Below are 19,800 nucleotides of genomic sequence, written 5' to 3' on the forward strand. Positions count from 1 at the left end.
AGAAAGGTCCCACCCATCGACTAGTGTTGGAACCCAGGACCTTTTCATTGTGAGTCTCTCTTAAAATTAATTTACATAATTAACAACATGATTGAGATTAGCAAGCTGGTATTGTTACAATGCGTGATAATGGAAATGAAACTAATCTCACAAAGTTTTTACAACTCTACAATACATAATTGTATTTTGCATTATCTTAAAGTGTCATTTTTAATCGTAGAGTGCTTGTCACAACCAAATGTGATTACTGCTGTTGTAATCACTGTAATTTTCTAGAAAGGATCAATAAATTATCTAAACTCAATTTTATAATATAGACTAAAAGCCACGCAATACACACAAACACACAACTGAATCAATTCTGAAACCATGAGAGCTGCAGCAGCGGAAAAAAATGAGATGAACTCAGTATAAATGTTAAACAGCAACGTTACTGCTGTTTGATGTTTATTAAGTAGTGTATGCCAGGACCCAACTTTGATGTTTACAGTGGGCGAGGAGCAGCTCCACAACAACAGCAAACAAACCCAGCAGCATTAATTATGTTCATATTTTGTAAAATACAAATGTCATTTCCATTGAAACATCCGACATCAGATAAGCAGCAAATAATCAATCAATGCAACAGGCACTCTGTGTGAGCCTGTGTTTATTACAGTGGCATACAGGTCTGTGCTTACTTTACATCCACACATATTCTGTAACAGCTATTACAGCAAACGTCCATTTTTTGACCGGGTGAAAAATAAGGTCATGACTGGTAACTTGGTGGGGCTAAACATTGACACTGACAGGACAATATACATCCATGTGATGAGACTGTGCATGCAGGGAGAAGTAAAAGTTAATTACCATTGTAACGGGGAGACTCTTTGTATGTTACTGTCCATGTGCAATAAGATAAGATGAGATAATCCTTTATCAGTCCCACAACAGGGAAATTTGCAAAACTGAGAATGCCTTGAGAGTAAAACGCAGTAATTAGATAGCTTAATATTTTTGGTCCCACATCTAATCTTTTAAGTTAATTTTAATTAAATAAAAAGTAATGAGAAAGGTTAAAATAAAGAGTCTTAAAAGAAGGGTCAGTGATATAAACCCATAACAGAAGAAAAAATGTCTTTAAAGGTATTTAAAACCATGAACCAACATTTGTTCAAAAGACAAGTGCAGCATGATACCCAGAGTACAGGTTCAAATGCAGGGGTGAAGCTTCATGCAAGTAAATCACATCACCATAATCTAACACATACATGACATACATACGTACGTACGTACAGACAGACAGACAGACAGATAAATAGGCAATTGCATGATTCTCTTTCTAGCCTCCAAAGGAAGATGTTTTCAATCAGTAAAAACACTTGTGGTGTGAGCTTCTAAACTTGAGACTGAAGTCATGGAGCAGAAGATGCTGCATAAACTGTTAATCATCAGACATCACACTTTCAGTGAGAGAGACAAAATGCACTGCAGAAAGTTATTGCTGCCATATTCCTGACCCTGAATAACTCCTATTTATTATATACACCACTGTGCAAAAGTCTCTGGCCAACATTAGATTTATTTTAGCAAAGTCATATTGATGATAAATATGCATTTGTGAATTTCAGCATCAAGATACGACTGGAATTTACATCAAATATGAAAACAGAATTAAAGACAAAAGTTTCAGAGAAAATTTGAATATTTTAGAAGCTGTATGGGATCATCTGGATTAAGAGTTATGATATAAGAATCTTTAAGTCTAGAGAAGTTCAGTTTGCTCTAAAAAGGAATAGGTCTGATGGATGTACACAACATCACTTAAGAACATTCAAGATGTAACTGCAAGCACAGATTGCACAAAATACTTTTACCAGTAGAAGCCATTCATGTCTGTTTTGTGTGTGTGTGTGTGTGTGTGTGTGTGTGCGTGTGTGTGTGTGTGTGTGTGTGTTTAATCCTGTTCGCACATTTCCATAAATAAATCTGTTCTGCCTAAACTCAGTGTTGAAATTATTGCAGATTGGATATTGTACAAAAAGTAACAGCTAATATTTCCAACAAAAAATTCATTAATTAAGAATTCCTAAAGTCAGGAGTGCTTAAACATCTAATAATATTTGTCTGGTAGATAAGTCATAATGTACACAGTTCCAATCATTCCATTACACAAGGACATGAGACAAGAATAGATGAGAATTAAGATCTCCCACAATCTGTCACATGGTTGCTCTGAGCTCCACAGAGGTGGAGGTGTGACCACTCAACAACTCTTTTTCCTGACTGTAACTGCTAAAACACGTGAAAAGCTGCCTGCTTCTAAACAATGTGCGAAAGGAAAATGCCAACTTTCTCTCTGTGGATTACAAGTGTGGATTTGTGTGTGCTTGTTCTTGTGCAGTCTGATGGGGTAAGTGTTTGCCAGAGACCCAGTGTGAACTGAAACCCATGAGTGCAGGCCCACGCCACACACCCACAGCACAATAGGTTCCAATAGAGAAAAGCTAATGGATGAACAGACATGTGAATCAATGGATGGATGATGAGTTGGACCATGTTCATGATTGAATTTTTAGTCATGTAAACATTTAAAAGCACCAGGCATAATGGAACCAGCTGTGGACAAAACACAAAGTCCTACATGAATATGATCCCATTTATACAAGTCATATGGTTTGAAAGTTAATATTAGTCTAAAGAAATGGATGAAATGTCCAAGTGTAGTGTGAAAACCAACATGTACCATACTTCCTCTCAGATCTAGCCTGTGCTTCAGCATTCAGCAGGACTTTTATGCTACCGTTTTTAACAAAAGTCCACATATTTTTATTCCAGGAGAACTATAGAAAAACATAATGTGCCCACACTTGAAAACCCTCGGCCTTCAGTCCACACCAGGGTTTCCTTATCACTGACTATCTTCTGACCCCCTGGTTGAGAACTACTGGTGCACACCAAAGTTTTTGCACATATGGATGGACAGACCAATGACAAACTGATGAAACACCTTGCAGCAAGGGCAGGGGTAAAAATGCTCTGGTAAAAGTAGAATTACTGAATCACCATCTTTCCTCAAGTCAAAGAAAAAAGTACAAGTTGTGAAATGTACTCAGAGTAAAACCAAAAATTATTTCCTTATTTCTAGCTACTGAACCTCACAAATATTTGTGTTAAAATTTTGGGGAATAAGTAGGAACCAGTAATCATAAAAGAGACCTGACAAATTGACTTAAGTAAAGCATTTGCAGTATGTTACTTCTCACCTCTGCACTCATAAACCTCATTTCTGGTTGAAATAGGCCAAATGACTTATAAACACAAATCCAGTTGGCGAGGTTCATCTGGATCTGTGGTTTAGCTCTGTAATTGTTACTTAATATTTCGCGGTTCAACCCAATCAGAAAAAACACAATATTGGATAATTAAGGGGATAAAAACAACCAGTAGTTACACAGTCGGCTGCACTCCAACCTGTCACACTGATATATGAATGGCAAGATAGAGCAAACTGGTCAGTGACGCCAAACAAGGACAAACCTAAGAATGAAGAGATCTGGAAAGCTATAACATAATAAGCTCTAGGGACAAGTATTCATGTTCTGCTTGAAACCCAGAATAAATGACAGCATTAAACCATGTCCATATATCAGTTTTATGTAACCCTAACCTTGCCTCTGACACCTTTCTCAATGTCACCTTACCTATGATTTTGTTCTAAACCTAACAAAACGTAAACCATGACACTGCCATAGTCTAAATACTACAGTCAAATTATAAGTTTTATTCTTACCTGTGTTATTTTGTATATTTTTTCAATGGATGCAGTGTTAGAATAGGATGCTGACTCCAATGTGGTTGATGCTGTTTCCAATTAAGACTTGTTGATTGGAGCATTAACAATTTCTCATCAAAAATATACAGTAACAATATAGCTAGTATGCTCAAATTGTATTTCCTTTAAACAATAAAGACCCAAACATCCACCATCAACCAAAAAGCATCTACTGATCTAAAATGTCTAATCATTGTTGATCCACTTATGCTAACAATGCATGTAAATAATTGGTGTAAAATGCAGATTGACATCTTTTCATGATCATCAAATATGACCCATTTGAATGCGGAATGAATGCAGAAACACGGTCATCTTCTACAACATTAATTCACCAGTAAAACCCATGTAGATTAATAAATGACAGTGGGTGTAGAAGCTTGTTTTTATGTTCAGTTAATGCCATTTTGCTGAAACAAGTCACTTTTTCTTCTGTTATCTCTGTATTAATACAATAACCTTTGAATTTACTCTGAGCTTTTATGAGCATCTACATAATCAGTGACTACAATATAGGAAAATATATGGTTTACACTGAAAAATGCAAAATGCAGAGAAAGTAATTTGGAAGTCATGACAAAAATAGTTGTGGGTCTTTACAGGTTAAAGTCTTGGCGTTGCTATTATATTGCAGCATAACCAGTAACAACACAGTTAGAAAATGTTGCCCAGGTCACAGGTTGCATAAAACATTCTCCCTCATTATGCTATTCCTCTCTTTAGACACATACAGTAAATATGCGGGTGGCCAGTGACCACCAATACACTGACAAATAATCTGTGCTCATGCCTGTGTGCTCTAGGCATGAGGAGTTAGTGAGCCTTATCAACCTACTGGGATATTCATCCAGCGTCAGTCGTGGCCTGCCTGGGGCCATCTGCCGGCCTCCCTCTAATCCAGGGGCTTGTCACTGGTGATTAGCCAGCCTCTCTATCACTCCCTCTCCTCCTCTACTATTCTATATTTCAGGCATATTATGTTGATACTAGTGTTTAAGCATGCTCTCTCTCCCTCAAGTCCTTTATATGGATTTTCATATTCCAGGTGCATCACATTGACTTGGGTTTTGTAAATCTGTCAACATCTTTAGTTGAATCAGAATTTCTTCCACAATTCTGTGTAAATATACATATAATTTACTTGCTAGTGTGGAAGTCAATGGTTTTGTGAATAGGTTTAATAAAATAAAGTACAACTGTAAGATAGCTAAGCACTTACACATACCTCTGAGCCAGAGCCAGGGCCAACCCAAGTGACAAACCCTTAGGCAACTAGAGCTGAAATGATTAATCAACTCAAATTGATTAAAACATTTTTTTTTTTATTACAATTGCCATGAATTTTGCATCTGGTTCTGGAATGAAGGACAAGTTTTTTTGGTCATTTACAGACATGTACAGACACTTTTACTATTTTTTCCTCTATTCAAATAATAATGTAATGGAACTGAAGAAAATAATTGATAGATTAATCTATTACAAAAATAATCGATAGCTGAAGCTGTACATGCAAAAGAGGGCTGTGTTGTTTGACCATTTGACTTCACAATGTTGTGTCATCAGTGGGTTATGACTTGGTGGTGCTGTGACTGAATGTTGACTTGGTGTGTGAAAAATTTTTACTATTTTCGATGCAGGTTTTGTGAGTTTTTCAAATATTCAATGTCTTCGGGGAGATAAATTCACAATTTTTCAAAAAGAGGAAAGAGGAAATGGGCTGTATCCTCAGCTGAATGGGTGTTGCAGCGGCATAGCGGTTATCAAGTCTGCATAAGGAAGTGCATCTTTCCATCGGTCAGTCCCCATTACATTTAAAACATTACATCTCATGAGCAGTTTGACAGAATGTTTATTCAGTTGGAGGCAGGGATGAACTGAAACTGAAACTCTGGCTGGTGATGGTCAAAGGTTTCCACGAATATGAATGTCTGTTCATTCTTTAGACCATCGAATCAAGAATGCCTTAAGGGATTTTTTTTTTTTTAACCAATTTGGCACAAAGTTTCACCTTGACTCAATCAGACTTTAGTGGGCAAATGTCACAAAACACAAAAATTGGCATAACTGCTGGTAAATCTCAAACACCATTAACTGCTCATAATGCAAGAACAGTTAATGCAACTTACAGTATAGTTCCTATTCACTGCAATTCAGGCAGTCTTTTGTGATGTGATTGCACAGTTCACAATGAAAATTGAAATGTGATTTATTAGCTAGCAGATGAAGCATTAAGACCTAATATAAAGCACCAACACATCGCTAAGAGACACTATGCCACCCATCACTGTCTCTTTGAGATTAATATGCATTAGATTTACTCGATTTCTCTAGTAGTTCTTGTCCTTTAATGACTTCACTTATACATTTTATGACAGTGCTGTGGGACTAATGTAAAATCAAATCGAAACAAGCCTGAAAACACAGGGGTCAACATGATTCCACAAACCAATTCCATCAAATCAAGGGATTGGCAAACACTGTCACAAACAATTACCTAAAGCTACTGTCCTGTCACTGTTGCTTAGGGCACTCTGAGGAATTACTGCACCATTTTTACTCAACGAACCAAGAACACATGGTCTAAAAACAAGCAGAAAATCATTCGTAAATGGGGTCAAAACTGCAGCAGCACAGTGTGACTTTTACTAACAGAAGCTATGTGTTACATAAGAGTAAATGTTGCAGCATTCAATATTCTAATGTAATGAACTCATGTTATACAGCAATATTTAATAGCCTTAATATGTGATTACTTTCCCATACAATACATTACAGCTGTCTGTGTTTATGTTCCATCACATTCATCGGATGATGAATTGAACCTGTTTTTAAGGGTATATGGTTTTGCAAACATACAACAGAAAGAAATCCCGAGCTTCGACTACAAAGACTGTGAACGCCAGCTGAGTAGAATAACTTGATAGCTGGTAGGAGAGATGACGGATTAATAACAGGGCTTCTGGATGGACAGGTGGATATTTACGCCTGAGCTTCCTCCATCTCTACAGCTTTATTAGAGAAGCATCAGGGGACGTAGACTGGTCTCTTTTCAACTAAATGTCACTGCTTTTCTTCAATGACACCACTACTACTCTCATCGTGCTGAGCTGCCTCATTGCCTCTTCTGGGGAGACGAGCCTGTTCTGAATACCACTGGCTGACCACAAAAAGGCTCATTCCCAAACATAGGAAGAGGCTTTGTTTGCATTTGAAATTGGGAGCAGAGTCCTTGTTTGTTACGAGACAGTACAGGGAAATGAAGTCTGTCCAACAAGAAAAACAAACCGTATATTATAAGCACTCGATTTAAAATAGAGACTTGAAAAGTTGGGCATGCTCAACAGCAGTATAGCAAATGTTCTTAAGTCCTATGTGACTTAAACAGAATATGAAATGCTAAATACCATTCATATTTACAAAATTCTGCCAAGTTAAAATGAAACTTAAAACATACACCTGCCTTAAGTAAATGTCAGTCCATACTAAATGCAGTTATATTGTAAAAAAAAAAAAAAAAAAAAAAAAAAAAAAAAGCTGAAAGATGACAGATAACAGGTCCTTCCCTTGTTTCCAAAAAATCTAGGGAGAGAAACAGCCAAACAGCCACTGGCAACCAAAAGCATCGACTGTTCTAAAATGTTTAATAACTGTCAAACCACTGATCCTATAAATACGTGGAAATAATTGTTAATAAATGCAGTTTGTCATCTTTTCATGGTCATCAGATTTGACTAATTTGAACGTCCAGAGGCTCCACAATGAACTTGGAGACACCTTCATCTTCTACAACATTGATTCACTAGTAAAACTCATGGAATTCAATAAATGACAGTGGATGGAGACACTTGTTTTTACATTCAGTTATTGATATCTGTATTAAAAAAGTCACTTTGTTCAGTTTTCTCTGTTTTGATACAATAATCTTTGATTTCGTGGATAAGACAGAGGAATATTCTGGTCTTCTCATTGGTCCTGAAGTTTTTCACGTATATTTCATTGCATTTTGAAATTAATGCCAAACTTCGACCCACACTCAGTTGACAATCACAGGAGCTGGCTCAAATAAAGACTGCTTTGAAGCAGTTATCTGCAAAATCAGTTTTGTAGTGTGAGTTTACGGACAGAAGAAGAATTTTAGTGACTGGATTGGAGTCAAACCTCTTTGATAGACAATTATGTAGTGTGAAAGGAGCAGAAACCTGTAATAGCCAAAGAGGGTGAGGGGACCAGAAAGCAATCTGATGCTGCATAACAGTAAGCAATAATAATGAACACTATTTCCAACGCTGCTCCAGCTCCTAGTGCAAAATATATAAGCCATACTGAGTTCACCTTTTCAGCCCTGAATTCATCCTCAACTCCCCCCCCAGTGTAAAACATAGTACATGCATCCAGCTCATGATGACAGTCCACCTCTATATTACGTAGATGAAAACCTGAGAATGGACATTTTTAAATCAGTATAAACTATTTACAATTAAAAACCGATTAACACCTATTCTTTTCATGGAACCCTGATCATAATGCTGTGTTCACACTACACCTGAATGTAACTTTCACCTTGTGTTACTCACATGAAACTGCTATGAACATTCAAGTGAAAAGTCGCTTTTAACAACCTTATGGGAGCTAGTGGTAATGCTAATACTAGCATTAACTCGGTTCTTTGTCAAGTACAACAATTAGCTGGAATCAAGAAACAGATGCAGGCCATTCTTCTACTTATTTTTCTACAGACCTCAACTTTTTTTTTAATCCTGTTACAAAAGGTACTGAGCTCAGACAATAATCCAGGTTGCCAGGGGGATACTGGGATAGTTGACTGGTTTCATGACAAGATACAACACGTGGAGGATTTTAGCCATATTTATAAACCACAAGCTACAATAATTGCACAAAATTATTCTGTAATGTGTTCCATTATGTTTACAGTTCACTTTCAAACGTCTTTTATTGACTGTTATATCAAATTAGCAACAAACAAACAAAGTTGTTGACCAACTGATGATGATCCCTGTAATGCTTAAATATAGGTAAATACTTGGTTAGATCCTTTGTGTATTATTGGAGGTAAAGAGAACCATGGAGAAGGCAAACTCATCTCCTATCCTTAGAATAACAGAATGATAGGATGATAGAACATGCTTAAGTGTCAGGGTAGCGGTGACTTTTTTTGCTCACACAATATGAGTTATATATTTGTATCTTTACATTGTTTTCGTATGCAAACACAATGCGCAAGAAATTTGCTTCACGTTTGGGCTTAATTAAAAATAAGCAAAAACTTATGACTGATTAGCACATAATTAGGGCTATATCATTATAGGTATAAGGCTAAAATACCAATATCTGTTGTCATTTGAAAAGGATCATCTAGTTTGTGTTAATTTGTTCTGGTTAATTCCAAACTTAAAATATATGTTTGGCAGCATGGCTTAGATGTGACCATAACCCATAGACAGGTCCATTGATGGTCAGGAAAACTTTAAATAATCAATCAGTGGAACGTGTTGATAAATTTGGTCTCTCATATTTTAACATCAGTAAAGATTTGAAAATGCACTAGTGTTTACCAGGCTCTCGACATGATCAATGCTCTCAGAAAGTTCTGTCGGTTGTATTATGATTTTTTTTTAATCACTGCTGTAGCTACTCTTAAATTATGACACTCAAAGAAATGTTACCCTCTGTGACAACCTTGTAACACTTATCTGTAGATTGCAACTGAACAAAGTGGTGTGTCAAAGTTAAAATCTGGCAGTAAGCCCAACAACAAACTTCATACAACACTGTGATTACAGATGTTTTAAGTACATAACGTATGCTCCAGGCATTAGCATTGACTTTATACTCAAACTCAAAACTGACTTCCACATAGCTGCTGGTGCAATATTCTGCAAACTGAATATTGAATGTTGAGAAGGCACACAGGCAAAAATTACTGGAAATATAAAAAGGAAAAGAGTAGGTCAGTCCTTTCAGTTACATGCCAGTCCTTTTACAGCAACAAATGCAGCTTTGATATCAGGTCAAGGCTGATAATCACAAGAAAAAACATGCCTATATAACCATAAATCCATCACTGATCTGCTTACTCATGCCATGAGCATCCTCAAAGTCCAGTAGCTGTGCAGTTCAGTGATATACTGTGATAGTGCCCCATTTAAAATATATTATGAGCCATTTGAATATCGTGGAATGAAGCACTGTGAATCCTCTTATGTCATTCTAAATAAAGTTTTTGGATGAAGTTTAATCTCTAATCCAGCCATCCCTCCTATATCAGTAATAGCCAGGTTTTAGTGTAAGCTCTGCCATTTAGATTAAACAAACTCTGTCAATTCTTTGGCATCTTTCGCCCTTGAATGGATGGGCCATTTCAACAGGCAAACAGTCTGCATGTGAACAGTGGAGTGGGGTAATATCTGCAAAGCCCACAAAATAGATCAGTCTAGGTCAAACATGACTTATTGTGCTTTTAAAATCAAGTGCAGCCTCATGGTGCAGTCCCTTAGCTCTGTATCATTTCAGCTGTGGTTGAAACTGAACCACACACTGCTGGGGCTTGCAGAAAAAAAGACCAAAAAAAAAAAAGTTCCTTCCTTTTTTAGCATGAAATATGTTGAGGCCACAAGCCAGTTGGTGCCAGTTAGGATTCCACAGGCTGCCTTCTGACAGTTGTAGAACCAGACACAAACAACAGATACAATTAGCCTCCATTTTTACTGTATGCTTCTGTTTTTGTTTTCTAACAAAAAACACACAAATACAGAATTAAAAACACCCACTAGCATACTTGGCCATAAAAATTATAAATAAATAAAAAATAATAATAATACCAAGGAAATTGTCTTCATTTATATGGGTTCTTTTTTTGGCTGTTCCTACAAAATTTAAACAGTGGTTAGCCAATTACTTACCAGGGTCTTGTTTGCCCTCTAGTTCTTTGCAAATTAAGGTTACATGGGGTCACCCTGAATGCACTCGCTAAAATGAGCCAGGAATTTCTGAGGGTGATGCTCATTTGGAATGAAGCCACATTACCTGTGTCATCAAATGAAACAGTTTTACACACTCAGTGTATTTGTTTCTAGCTCAATTCACAACTGCTGTGTGATATAATACAGGTACGCAGGCATTAGCACAGCACTATTTAAGGCAGAGGATTTCCAGGACGCACAGAGAAAGCAGGTGCTAATTTAGACTGGGGACTATGAGCCAAGCCGGTGCTAAGGGGAGCTGAGGACACCGATCAATCAAGTATGCACACAAAGACAACCAGCTATAGAAAGGAAAGATGGAGATCACAATGTTTATTACTACTACTATTACTTGGTTGCCCTCAATTGAGAGACCACAAGTTTCTTCCAAACTACCCTGTCATCTATTAGTGTTCCCAGTTTTTTGTCATGACTCCACCTGCGTCTGGCCTTAGGACTTCCACATAGCTTTGTTGTGGTCTTTCTCTGGTGCAGCGACCACAGGTTGGTTGCCACACTACAAATTTGTGGGTGCTCATCTCTTGGTGGCAGTGGCAGTGTCCAGCAAGCTGCATTCTTGCTCCAATTTTTTTCCCAACTGGAGGAAGGTTACCGTACAAGTGGTTGTGTTGGTTGTGTGTGTCCACCACTTTACACTGAGCACTTTCCTGAGGATGCAGGTGTAGGTACCATTCAGAGAGCATTCTATCTGTGGCGTTACTGTCCAGCTCTCGCATCCATACAGCAAGATGTACTCTATAACCACCATCTTTAGGTCCCTTGGCATTCTTGACACCCAGATATTCCTCATCTTGTTCAAGGCATGCCGCACTTGTGATTTTCTTATCTTTATAAAACAATGTTTACGAGTTTGCATTAATCATAAGAGTCTGAAGTGAGTGGTTGATTGGTCACAATGTTTTAACAAAAAAAGGCAAGAGGCTCTAATTAAAAAAAGGTATAATATGTAACATTTGTGGGTATACTTAGTATTAATGCGGGGTTTGTGTGAGAAAAAAGGGACAACAGCTAAGGTGTGAAATTTACCACAATATGGAAGTTCTATCTTAAAGTGTACTAACATTTGTGATTAATATGTAAATCATTTTCTCGATGAATTATTAGTTTAGTCTATAAATTATGAGCGTTTTCCAAACTAAAAATTAAATGACAAAACAAGGAGAAAAGTTATCATTCATGTTATTATGTTATTTTACTGGTCCAGCCCACTTGAGATCATATTGGGTGAATGTGGCCCTTGAATTCAAATTAGTTTGACGCCCCTGATCTATATTGTTTTGAAAATCATAGTCTTAGGGTGATATTTGTTGTTTTTTTTTTTTTATTTTGTTTTGTTTTTTGTTTTGTTTGTTTTTTTAAATTGCATTGTTGTTTGTGTTCTTCCACATACATACAAGCAAGAAATTCATATGATGTCAACACAATTATACATAGAGGACAGTAAACACGACACAACAGCGTAAACCTAAAGAAAAGAAGGACTTCAAGCAGTGTTTGCATGATATTCAAAAAAAAAAAAAAAAAAAAAGGTCACCCCAGCTCCACACAAGTATGCCTCCAAAAAGGAGTTGGAATCTACTTTGTGCTGGAAAACAGTGGTTCACTGACATTAGCCGAGTCAGTTTCTAAGCTAACAGTTGTTATGGTGCCGTCGTAAACTGTTACCACTCTAGCAGCAGAACAGTGATATTGATGCAATCTGGAAAGGGCAAAAATGTCAACTCAAAATTTTTGTTTATGTTTCAGCCAAATTATTAGTAGTACAGAAATCACTCATCATATATATGTGTACAACAGAGACAGTCAAGGAAGGTGCTAAATTGTTTAAGGTGAATTGAAATCCCATCATACAAGTGAATGATATGGTTACACATTGTACTATTGATGCTTATTTAGTCCGCTGTACCTGCAAGGTGTCAGCACTGTACTGTTTCCGTCTACCTCAAACCTCTCTGAGTTTGTCTAGCGTTCAGCCACTATAATCACTGTACGCTGAAGGCTGTTGCTGTATTAATGACCTTGGTTTGTCACACTGAACTTGTGAACCCACTCACACCCTACTCTCCTTCAATTTCTGGAATGGCCTCTCCAGTGAGTCTGGTATAATAGCAGTTGATTGTAAGAGCTGCTAACAACCCTCAGTGTTGGTGACATCCTTCACTGCTACAGCCTCTGAGATGGGATGGAATGTGTTCAGCTAACAATGGCCTGTCAACGGCTAGTCAGCCTGTCCCCGCACATTGAAAGGTGACATCAGCGTGATGTGGTACCAATCTGACTGCATTCAGAGTGCTTTTACTGTGTAGGACTAATACTTCATTGTGTCGGCTAAGTGACAAGTCATTACAGATGCATCGCTGGCAGATGGATAAACCTACAGATAAAAAAATTTAGAGATACACAGACTTACTGTGCATCAACAAGATAGTTAAACAATCACTTAGGTTGACTTGATTTAAAGAAACAAAACAGCATTCAAGACACCAGTCGCTGCAGTAGCCATTGTTTAACTGCTGTTTACACTGCAGGGAAGCAGTGGATATGATGGATAATATTTGTGTTCCCTAATGAACTCACTCACCATGTCAGATTAATGTTCACTAATAGTGTTAGTAAAGCAGGATGCACTGAAGCATAATGTAAGTTTAAATCTGCTTTATGTGAAGAGTAACAGGTGGCCACTTAGAAGCCTGTTAGCTACAGGCTTTGTTTAAACTAAGCTCAAAAACTGCTTTTTAGATCATACTTTTTTTTCTTTTATTCAACCAAAATTTTTTTACATCCCCTTGCCAAAGAAACAGAAAAAGTCAAACAAATGAGGTAATTAAATAACTAGGAGCAACTGAATGAACAGTCAGCAGTGCATGACTGAGGTGACAATAGGTTAATGTGTTAGAAGCACGTGCAAAAAAGTATCACGTGTCAAGAGGCGAGACAACCTGTACAACGGGATTGGATCAAATGCCACAAGGTAACCCCTGAGTCATTAGACTGATAATCCAGATCCTAAGATCCATGGCAACATTCAGCAAGAGTGGTCAAGGGGATAAGTTCAGAATTATATCCAAACAAGATTCACGGTTAACAAAAACTGATGAAATGTAAGATGACCAAACAATAAATAATGAATGAAAATATTCCAAAACTAAAATAAAACAAAATTAAAAAAAGGTAAAATCTTTTTTTCTTTTTTTTTGTTCAGGGTGAACAACAATTAAATAGCTATAAACAATATATCAAACCTTTAATAAACTATGGTTTGGCAAATCATATTTGATGTCATGCAAGGCTACATGGAAAACAAACACTTGATCTAAATACAACTCGCCAAAACTACCAATTACGCGAAATAAAAATAAATGAAAAACTATTTGTGCACTTGTAAAAGTAACTATGACAATAATATCATCAACAATTTAACTGAATAACCCTGAAACCCGACTGAAAACCTGACTGTCACAACAGTAGTGACTCGGCTGCCAAGGCAGTAATACCTTCACCAGCATCTGTTGGTTTGTCTGTGTCAGCAGGGTTACACACCAGCTACTGTACTATTCCTCATAACTTGATGTCCAAGCACAAACTCAAATTTGGAGCCTGGATGTGTTTTTTTAAATGTTCTTAACTTTATGAGATAGATGAAATACCACCACCAGCCTAAGATGTAGTCCACTATAGTTACTGATGATGGGTAAAATTAAACTGATCTCAGAGAAAGAATTCAACCCCTTCTCCGGACTCCTTGTGATGGGATGTTTTGGCCATTCAGGTGTTTTCAGACAGGTAAGGGTTAAATATGTCAGTGGCAGGTGCCATTACAGTAGCACATTATTGTTCAAGCAAGCATTTGAAATCTAATGGACTCAGGGCTGCTACAAACTGACTGCACCTAACGTATTTATCGCACTTTAATTGTATTTTAATTGTTTTTTAAAATTGTATTTTATAGGTATTTTTAATTGCTTTTAATTGCATCTTGTACTGTAAAACACTTTGTGACTCCCTGTCTGTGAAAAGTGCTCTATAAATAAAACTTACTTAATTATCAATCACAATTGAGAATGTCAGATTTGACTCTACACTCTACTCTGATTCCACAAATACTGGGTCATGTCTTGTCTTTTTGATTTGGACTGAGAGTTAAGAGGTACAGAAGGTGTGTATTTTCCATTTCGGGTATTTTTTTTTTCCCCATAATTGGTTTGTGCAGCTTTAATTACCTATACAAGCATAGATGTTTTGTCCATTAATCTCACTTTTTTCCATGTTACAAGTGACTTATCAACGGTATCTGTATCAATCTGCAGTTCCACACTGCAGCTGTACAGTCAGGTTCAACAAATGCCACGTTATCAGGATTTTATGTTTCTGCTTGAATAAACCATGACTTACACTACCGTCTGTAATTGCTTTGTCCTGAAGCAGACGTAAGGTCTTGACAGCTCAAACCTGGCAACCTTGTCGCTCCAACAACAGAGGCTAATGAAGCACACATGCAGCACAAGAATGGGAAAGATGCACATGCTGTTACTGTATGTTGAGGTATGTGCGTGTGCCTCTACATGTGTCACATCTCTGTTATACATGGGAGCACTAGATAAATCATGGTAAGACCTCAGCCTCACAGCTATTGATACCAAAACAACACTATGCAAGTTTTGCTCCAACAGTGACCAGAAAAAGCTGTTAATCCTAAAACTGCAACAAAAAATACAGCAGTATCAGAGAGGGAAATGGAGCGATAGAGATGCAGAGGAAGGCATATGTATGGAGTGCACAGTAAAAAGGAAGCAACAAGAAGAAAAATGGTGTGAAAAAAGGATCTGAGAGGGAGACAAACTCCCTGCAATCTTTCAAAGGTTCCCAAAAACTGTGGCATGCCATTATCACCATCATCATCACCATTGTACTCTTGGTGGCTATAATCACTCTCATTCCTTCTCCAGTTATTCTCACTGCCAATCTTCAGAAATATCACTTACAGTACCAGGCAGAGCCCATTGTCTCTATCTGCCTCATTTAAATAGAATTTTTGAAGCCAAAAAAAAAGAGACAGAAAAGAAACAGTGCTAATCTGCTTCACCTTCCAAAACAGATACATCATATCTTCACAGAAGGCAATAAAAGCAATGCAGGCCCAATTCCCCATAGTTTTCGAAGACAGGGCTGTATTTCAGCTCGACTCATCAATATGCAAAACATCAGAGCATTGCTTGCCACAAGAATATTCCCTCCACTGCATACTCTGCAAATGTGCAAAAACAGCATCACATTTTGTGTGTGTGTGTTTTAAACAAGCTTCGATTGGCAAGAAAAGTATGCAAATCTTGTGCAAACATAATCACATTTTGATGAAAAGCGCTGGGATTCAAAGACTGAAATTGCCCTATGTGATTTTAATACTCTGCAGGCAATTGTCAAACCAAAGAGGCGCTGAAAAAAAGACGACTCCAGGGTTGAAATCAATGAGCTACCTTTTATTTGGGAAGAAGTGAACAAACTCCCAACACTGGATTACATTTCAAAGCACAGAGCCTAGAGCTTTTAGTGGAGTAGCATGTATGGTGTGGGAGAAAGGTGCTGTAGCGTGGGAGAAAGCCATAATCACCATGACCTACAGTAGGGTAGATGTAGGTTAAGTTAGTCCCTCTCTCTGCCTGCAGTGCTAACTCTGCCTTTCTCTTTCTCGAGTCTGTTCCCTGGGCTGTCTTTCCTGGGTTGTTAAATCCCTGCTCCTTTAATCTCCTTAGTCAGCTACATCCTCTTTAAAGATGCAGAACCACAGGAGAGACAACGTTGGGATATGTCAACTAGGGACGGGTGGTGGGCAAGGCAGAACTGGTTTGGTGGGTCAGAGAGTGAGGAGACTGGCTTGGTTAACCAAGTCACTGATTTGCTGAGAGAATTTTATCATGCAGGAAAGGAACTCAACTTAAACTATGAACTATACCATGTTACTGAGGCTTAAACCAATTTCAGAAAAAAGTTGCTTACTTTACATGTTTAAAATCATCCACAATGTTATCAGTAAAGGGTTAAGGGTGTACTGGTTACACTACACATTTGAACTGATGCAGTTTAGGTTGTGTAGTGGCCATATGCTAAACCCCAGACCTTGCTGGGAGAACTTTCTTGTAAAATGTGTCGAAATGCACATCTCAGACTTCATTTACATTTAAAGTGAATGTTTCATGAAGTTTTACTTAAGAATCAGGACCTTAACCCTAACCCCATCTCTAAAGTAGATCACAGGTAACCTTGTGGATGTTAAGAGGTGAATGTACCATGATTATGAATGATATCTGATGTCCCGCCTTGTTTCTGTCCTTAATACCTCAATATTATCAATTCCTCAAATTAAAATACTAATGAAACTACATACACATTTGTAAAACTAAAGTTAAATTTAAAAAAAAAAATCTTGAAAACTGGAAAAACTGTAAAGTATTTCCTAAATATGTTCAGAGAAATGTAGAGAGATTTATCCCTCCTAGTTCCCATTAAGCTTTCATTAAGGCAGCACAGAACACCTGTACTGTGGACCATTACACTAGTTCTCAGGCTTCAAAAAGCTTCACAGTCTCTCTAAATATATGGACTCTGTGTCTTGTTTTTTTATCATTTAATACAGCTACCTTCCATGTAAAACACAAGCATTACCAAAAATAAAATATTTGGCACACTTCAACATTTATTTCTTCACATCACAACCATTCATTCAACACCATCTTATCAAGCTCAACCCATGTTACTGCCTTTCCCTTGCCGAGACACCTGTGCACTGATGCCTATCAATCATCCACATGCTGTAAAACAGCCAGCAACATTTCAATAATGGTGCATCATCTCCGACTCGGGTAGCAGTGAAGTGGGGGAGTTGGGGGCAAGGGATCAAAGTAATCCAGTCAAAAATGGATCACAGTAGTCCTACATGCCACATGCAATTCAGTTTGAGCAGGTCCCCCTACTGTAGAATTTCTGGGTCGTCTTTCAAGTGTATCTTTGAAGTTCAGCAGGGTTGAGTTGCATACCTCCAATAAGGAATTTATGAGACAGCTCAAGTATGTCATCTGGAAGCATTGTAGTCTTGTGTAAGTCAATTAGGCAGGAACATTTGACTGTTTCGGCATTACATCTAAGAATCCTTCTCCATGTAACACTCTAAAGTCACCTTCAAACCTGGTAAACAGGCTTTCCTAAAACACAATGACTCATTCTGCTTTTTAAAAAATAATGCAGAAACATAATTAGATCAGACTGATTGTTGATACCTAGTGTGGGAGGTCAAATACCCCAGCAGCACTAGTAACACACACATAATTACCACTAACCATTGCAAGGCTTTATAAATAAAAATAAGGGGGGAGGGGCTTGTCAAATTGCTAATTAGTGCTTTTTACACTACCTGTTTCCCAGAAGTAAACAGACTTCCCATCATCTGTCTGTGTGTGAGCCTTCCAGAAACCACAGAGCAGCAGCAATGTCACAAAAAGGTACCAGCTGCTCCCCACTGTCCTTTTTCTGAGGGTCCCCACTGCTGCTGCTACCACTGTACCCCTCCATCCGGGTCCCCCCATGGTCAGCCACAGGATAAAAAGTAAAATCCACTCAGTTCAGAAGGTCATTGAAGGAAGCATTGAAAAAGAATGACGCTTAAAGTCCAGAGCACGGAGAGAAGTCAAGAGAACCACAGTGTGAGTAAGAGTATGTGAGTGCAAGAGTGAGGAAAAGAATGAGGTGAGCAGTCCTGCTGGAGTTGAGGTCCGCTACTTGGTCTTGTGAAGGACAGTAAAGGACTCCTTTTTTTGGCTCCTGTAAGTTGGTGGGATGGTCCCAGAGGGAGGATGTCCTGTCTTATCTTGTCTCAGAGTCAGGTCTGGAGCTGCAGACGGATGGTACACTCTCCCTCCTCCATATCGCATTCTTTCCACTGGTGCTGTTGCTGCCTCTGTCCTCTGGCTGTGGAGCTGTGACAGTGGGCGAGTGTCTGCAGTGTTGTTCGCCTCCCTCCCTCCCTCCCTCTCGCTCTCTCTCACTTACTCGTGCTCGCTCTCTCGGCTCCTATTCGCTCACTGATTTGATCTTCTCCCTGTGCTGCTCGCTCTCTTTTTCCACTCCTGGTTTTTCTGGGGTTTTTTTCTATTGTACTCGTTCATATTTTTTCTTCATTTGCATTGTGCACATGCTCACATCTTTTTCTTTTTGACTATATCACTCTCCCCCCTCTCCCTTTCTCCCTTCCTCATGTACCTCCCTCCTTTTCTCCACTGCTCATTCTATGCTTGCAGTGCTGGGTGGGAAGGCGACTGGAGACCAGCAGTGCTTGCACTGGTCTCAGGAGTGTCCATAAACACTGCTACCAGGATCAGAGAGGAAGAGAGACAAGCAGGGCTTAATGCAGCGCAAGAGAAAGTGGAGGGGGGGGGCTTATGAGGGGGAAGCAAAGGAGGAGCAAAACCCTAAAGCTGAAAGAGATAATGAAAAAGAGAGTGAGGCAGAAGAGGTGTTTGTGCCACTTAGAAAGGGGTGTGAGAGTGAGATAGATAGGCAGCAGTCGCATTAAGGTTTAGTAACAGCCTGTGACATTTCCATTTTATAATAGTACTCATTACCACTTATGATTCCATCACAGAGCCCTTCTTTGTAGTCCCTTTAGTACAGGTGCTGCTCTGGCGGTGCAAAGCATTTCAACCCCCCAAAAAACTGGTAAGGAACCTAGAAAGTTGGCTCCCAGTTGGAATCAAAAACCAATAGATATTCTTTTGAAATTGAATTGCCAAATTTTTTAGCCATGTCATACTCTACAGTTTGGAAAGAAAGGATGGAGACAACAACAACAACGCAGAGTCTAAGAAAGTAGCATGGGAGGGGGTTCAAGAAAATAAACTAATTTGGAGAAAAAGGTTTTACAGTGAATCAAGGTTTGACAGCTATGGATAGGTTGGTAGAAAATGATACTGTACATGGTCCAGAATAAAAACT

The 19,800-nt window shown here is 38.3% G+C and overlaps 1 protein-coding gene across 4 annotated transcripts in view; it reads right to left on the reverse strand.

Annotated features, from left to right (window-relative positions):
* Positions 1 to 18,796, reverse strand: part of thsd7ab (thrombospondin, type I, domain containing 7Ab) — a 277,249-nt gene extending 258,453 nt beyond the window's left edge. For all 4 annotated transcript variants that reach the window (XM_030157281.1, XM_030157284.1, XM_030157282.1 and 1 more), the window contains exon 1: positions 18,224 to 18,796. In XM_030157281.1, the coding sequence (XP_030013141.1) occupies positions 18,224 to 18,395 (172 nt within the window). In that variant the 5' untranslated portion in view covers positions 18,396 to 18,796. The remainder of the gene's footprint in view (positions 1 to 18,223) is intronic.
* Between the last annotated feature and the right edge of the window lie 1,004 nt (positions 18,797 to 19,800).

Source organism: Sphaeramia orbicularis, chromosome 16 (assembly GCF_902148855.1).
Source record: "Sphaeramia orbicularis chromosome 16, fSphaOr1.1, whole genome shotgun sequence".
Lineage (NCBI taxonomy): Eukaryota > Metazoa > Chordata > Actinopteri > Kurtiformes > Apogonidae > Sphaeramia > Sphaeramia orbicularis.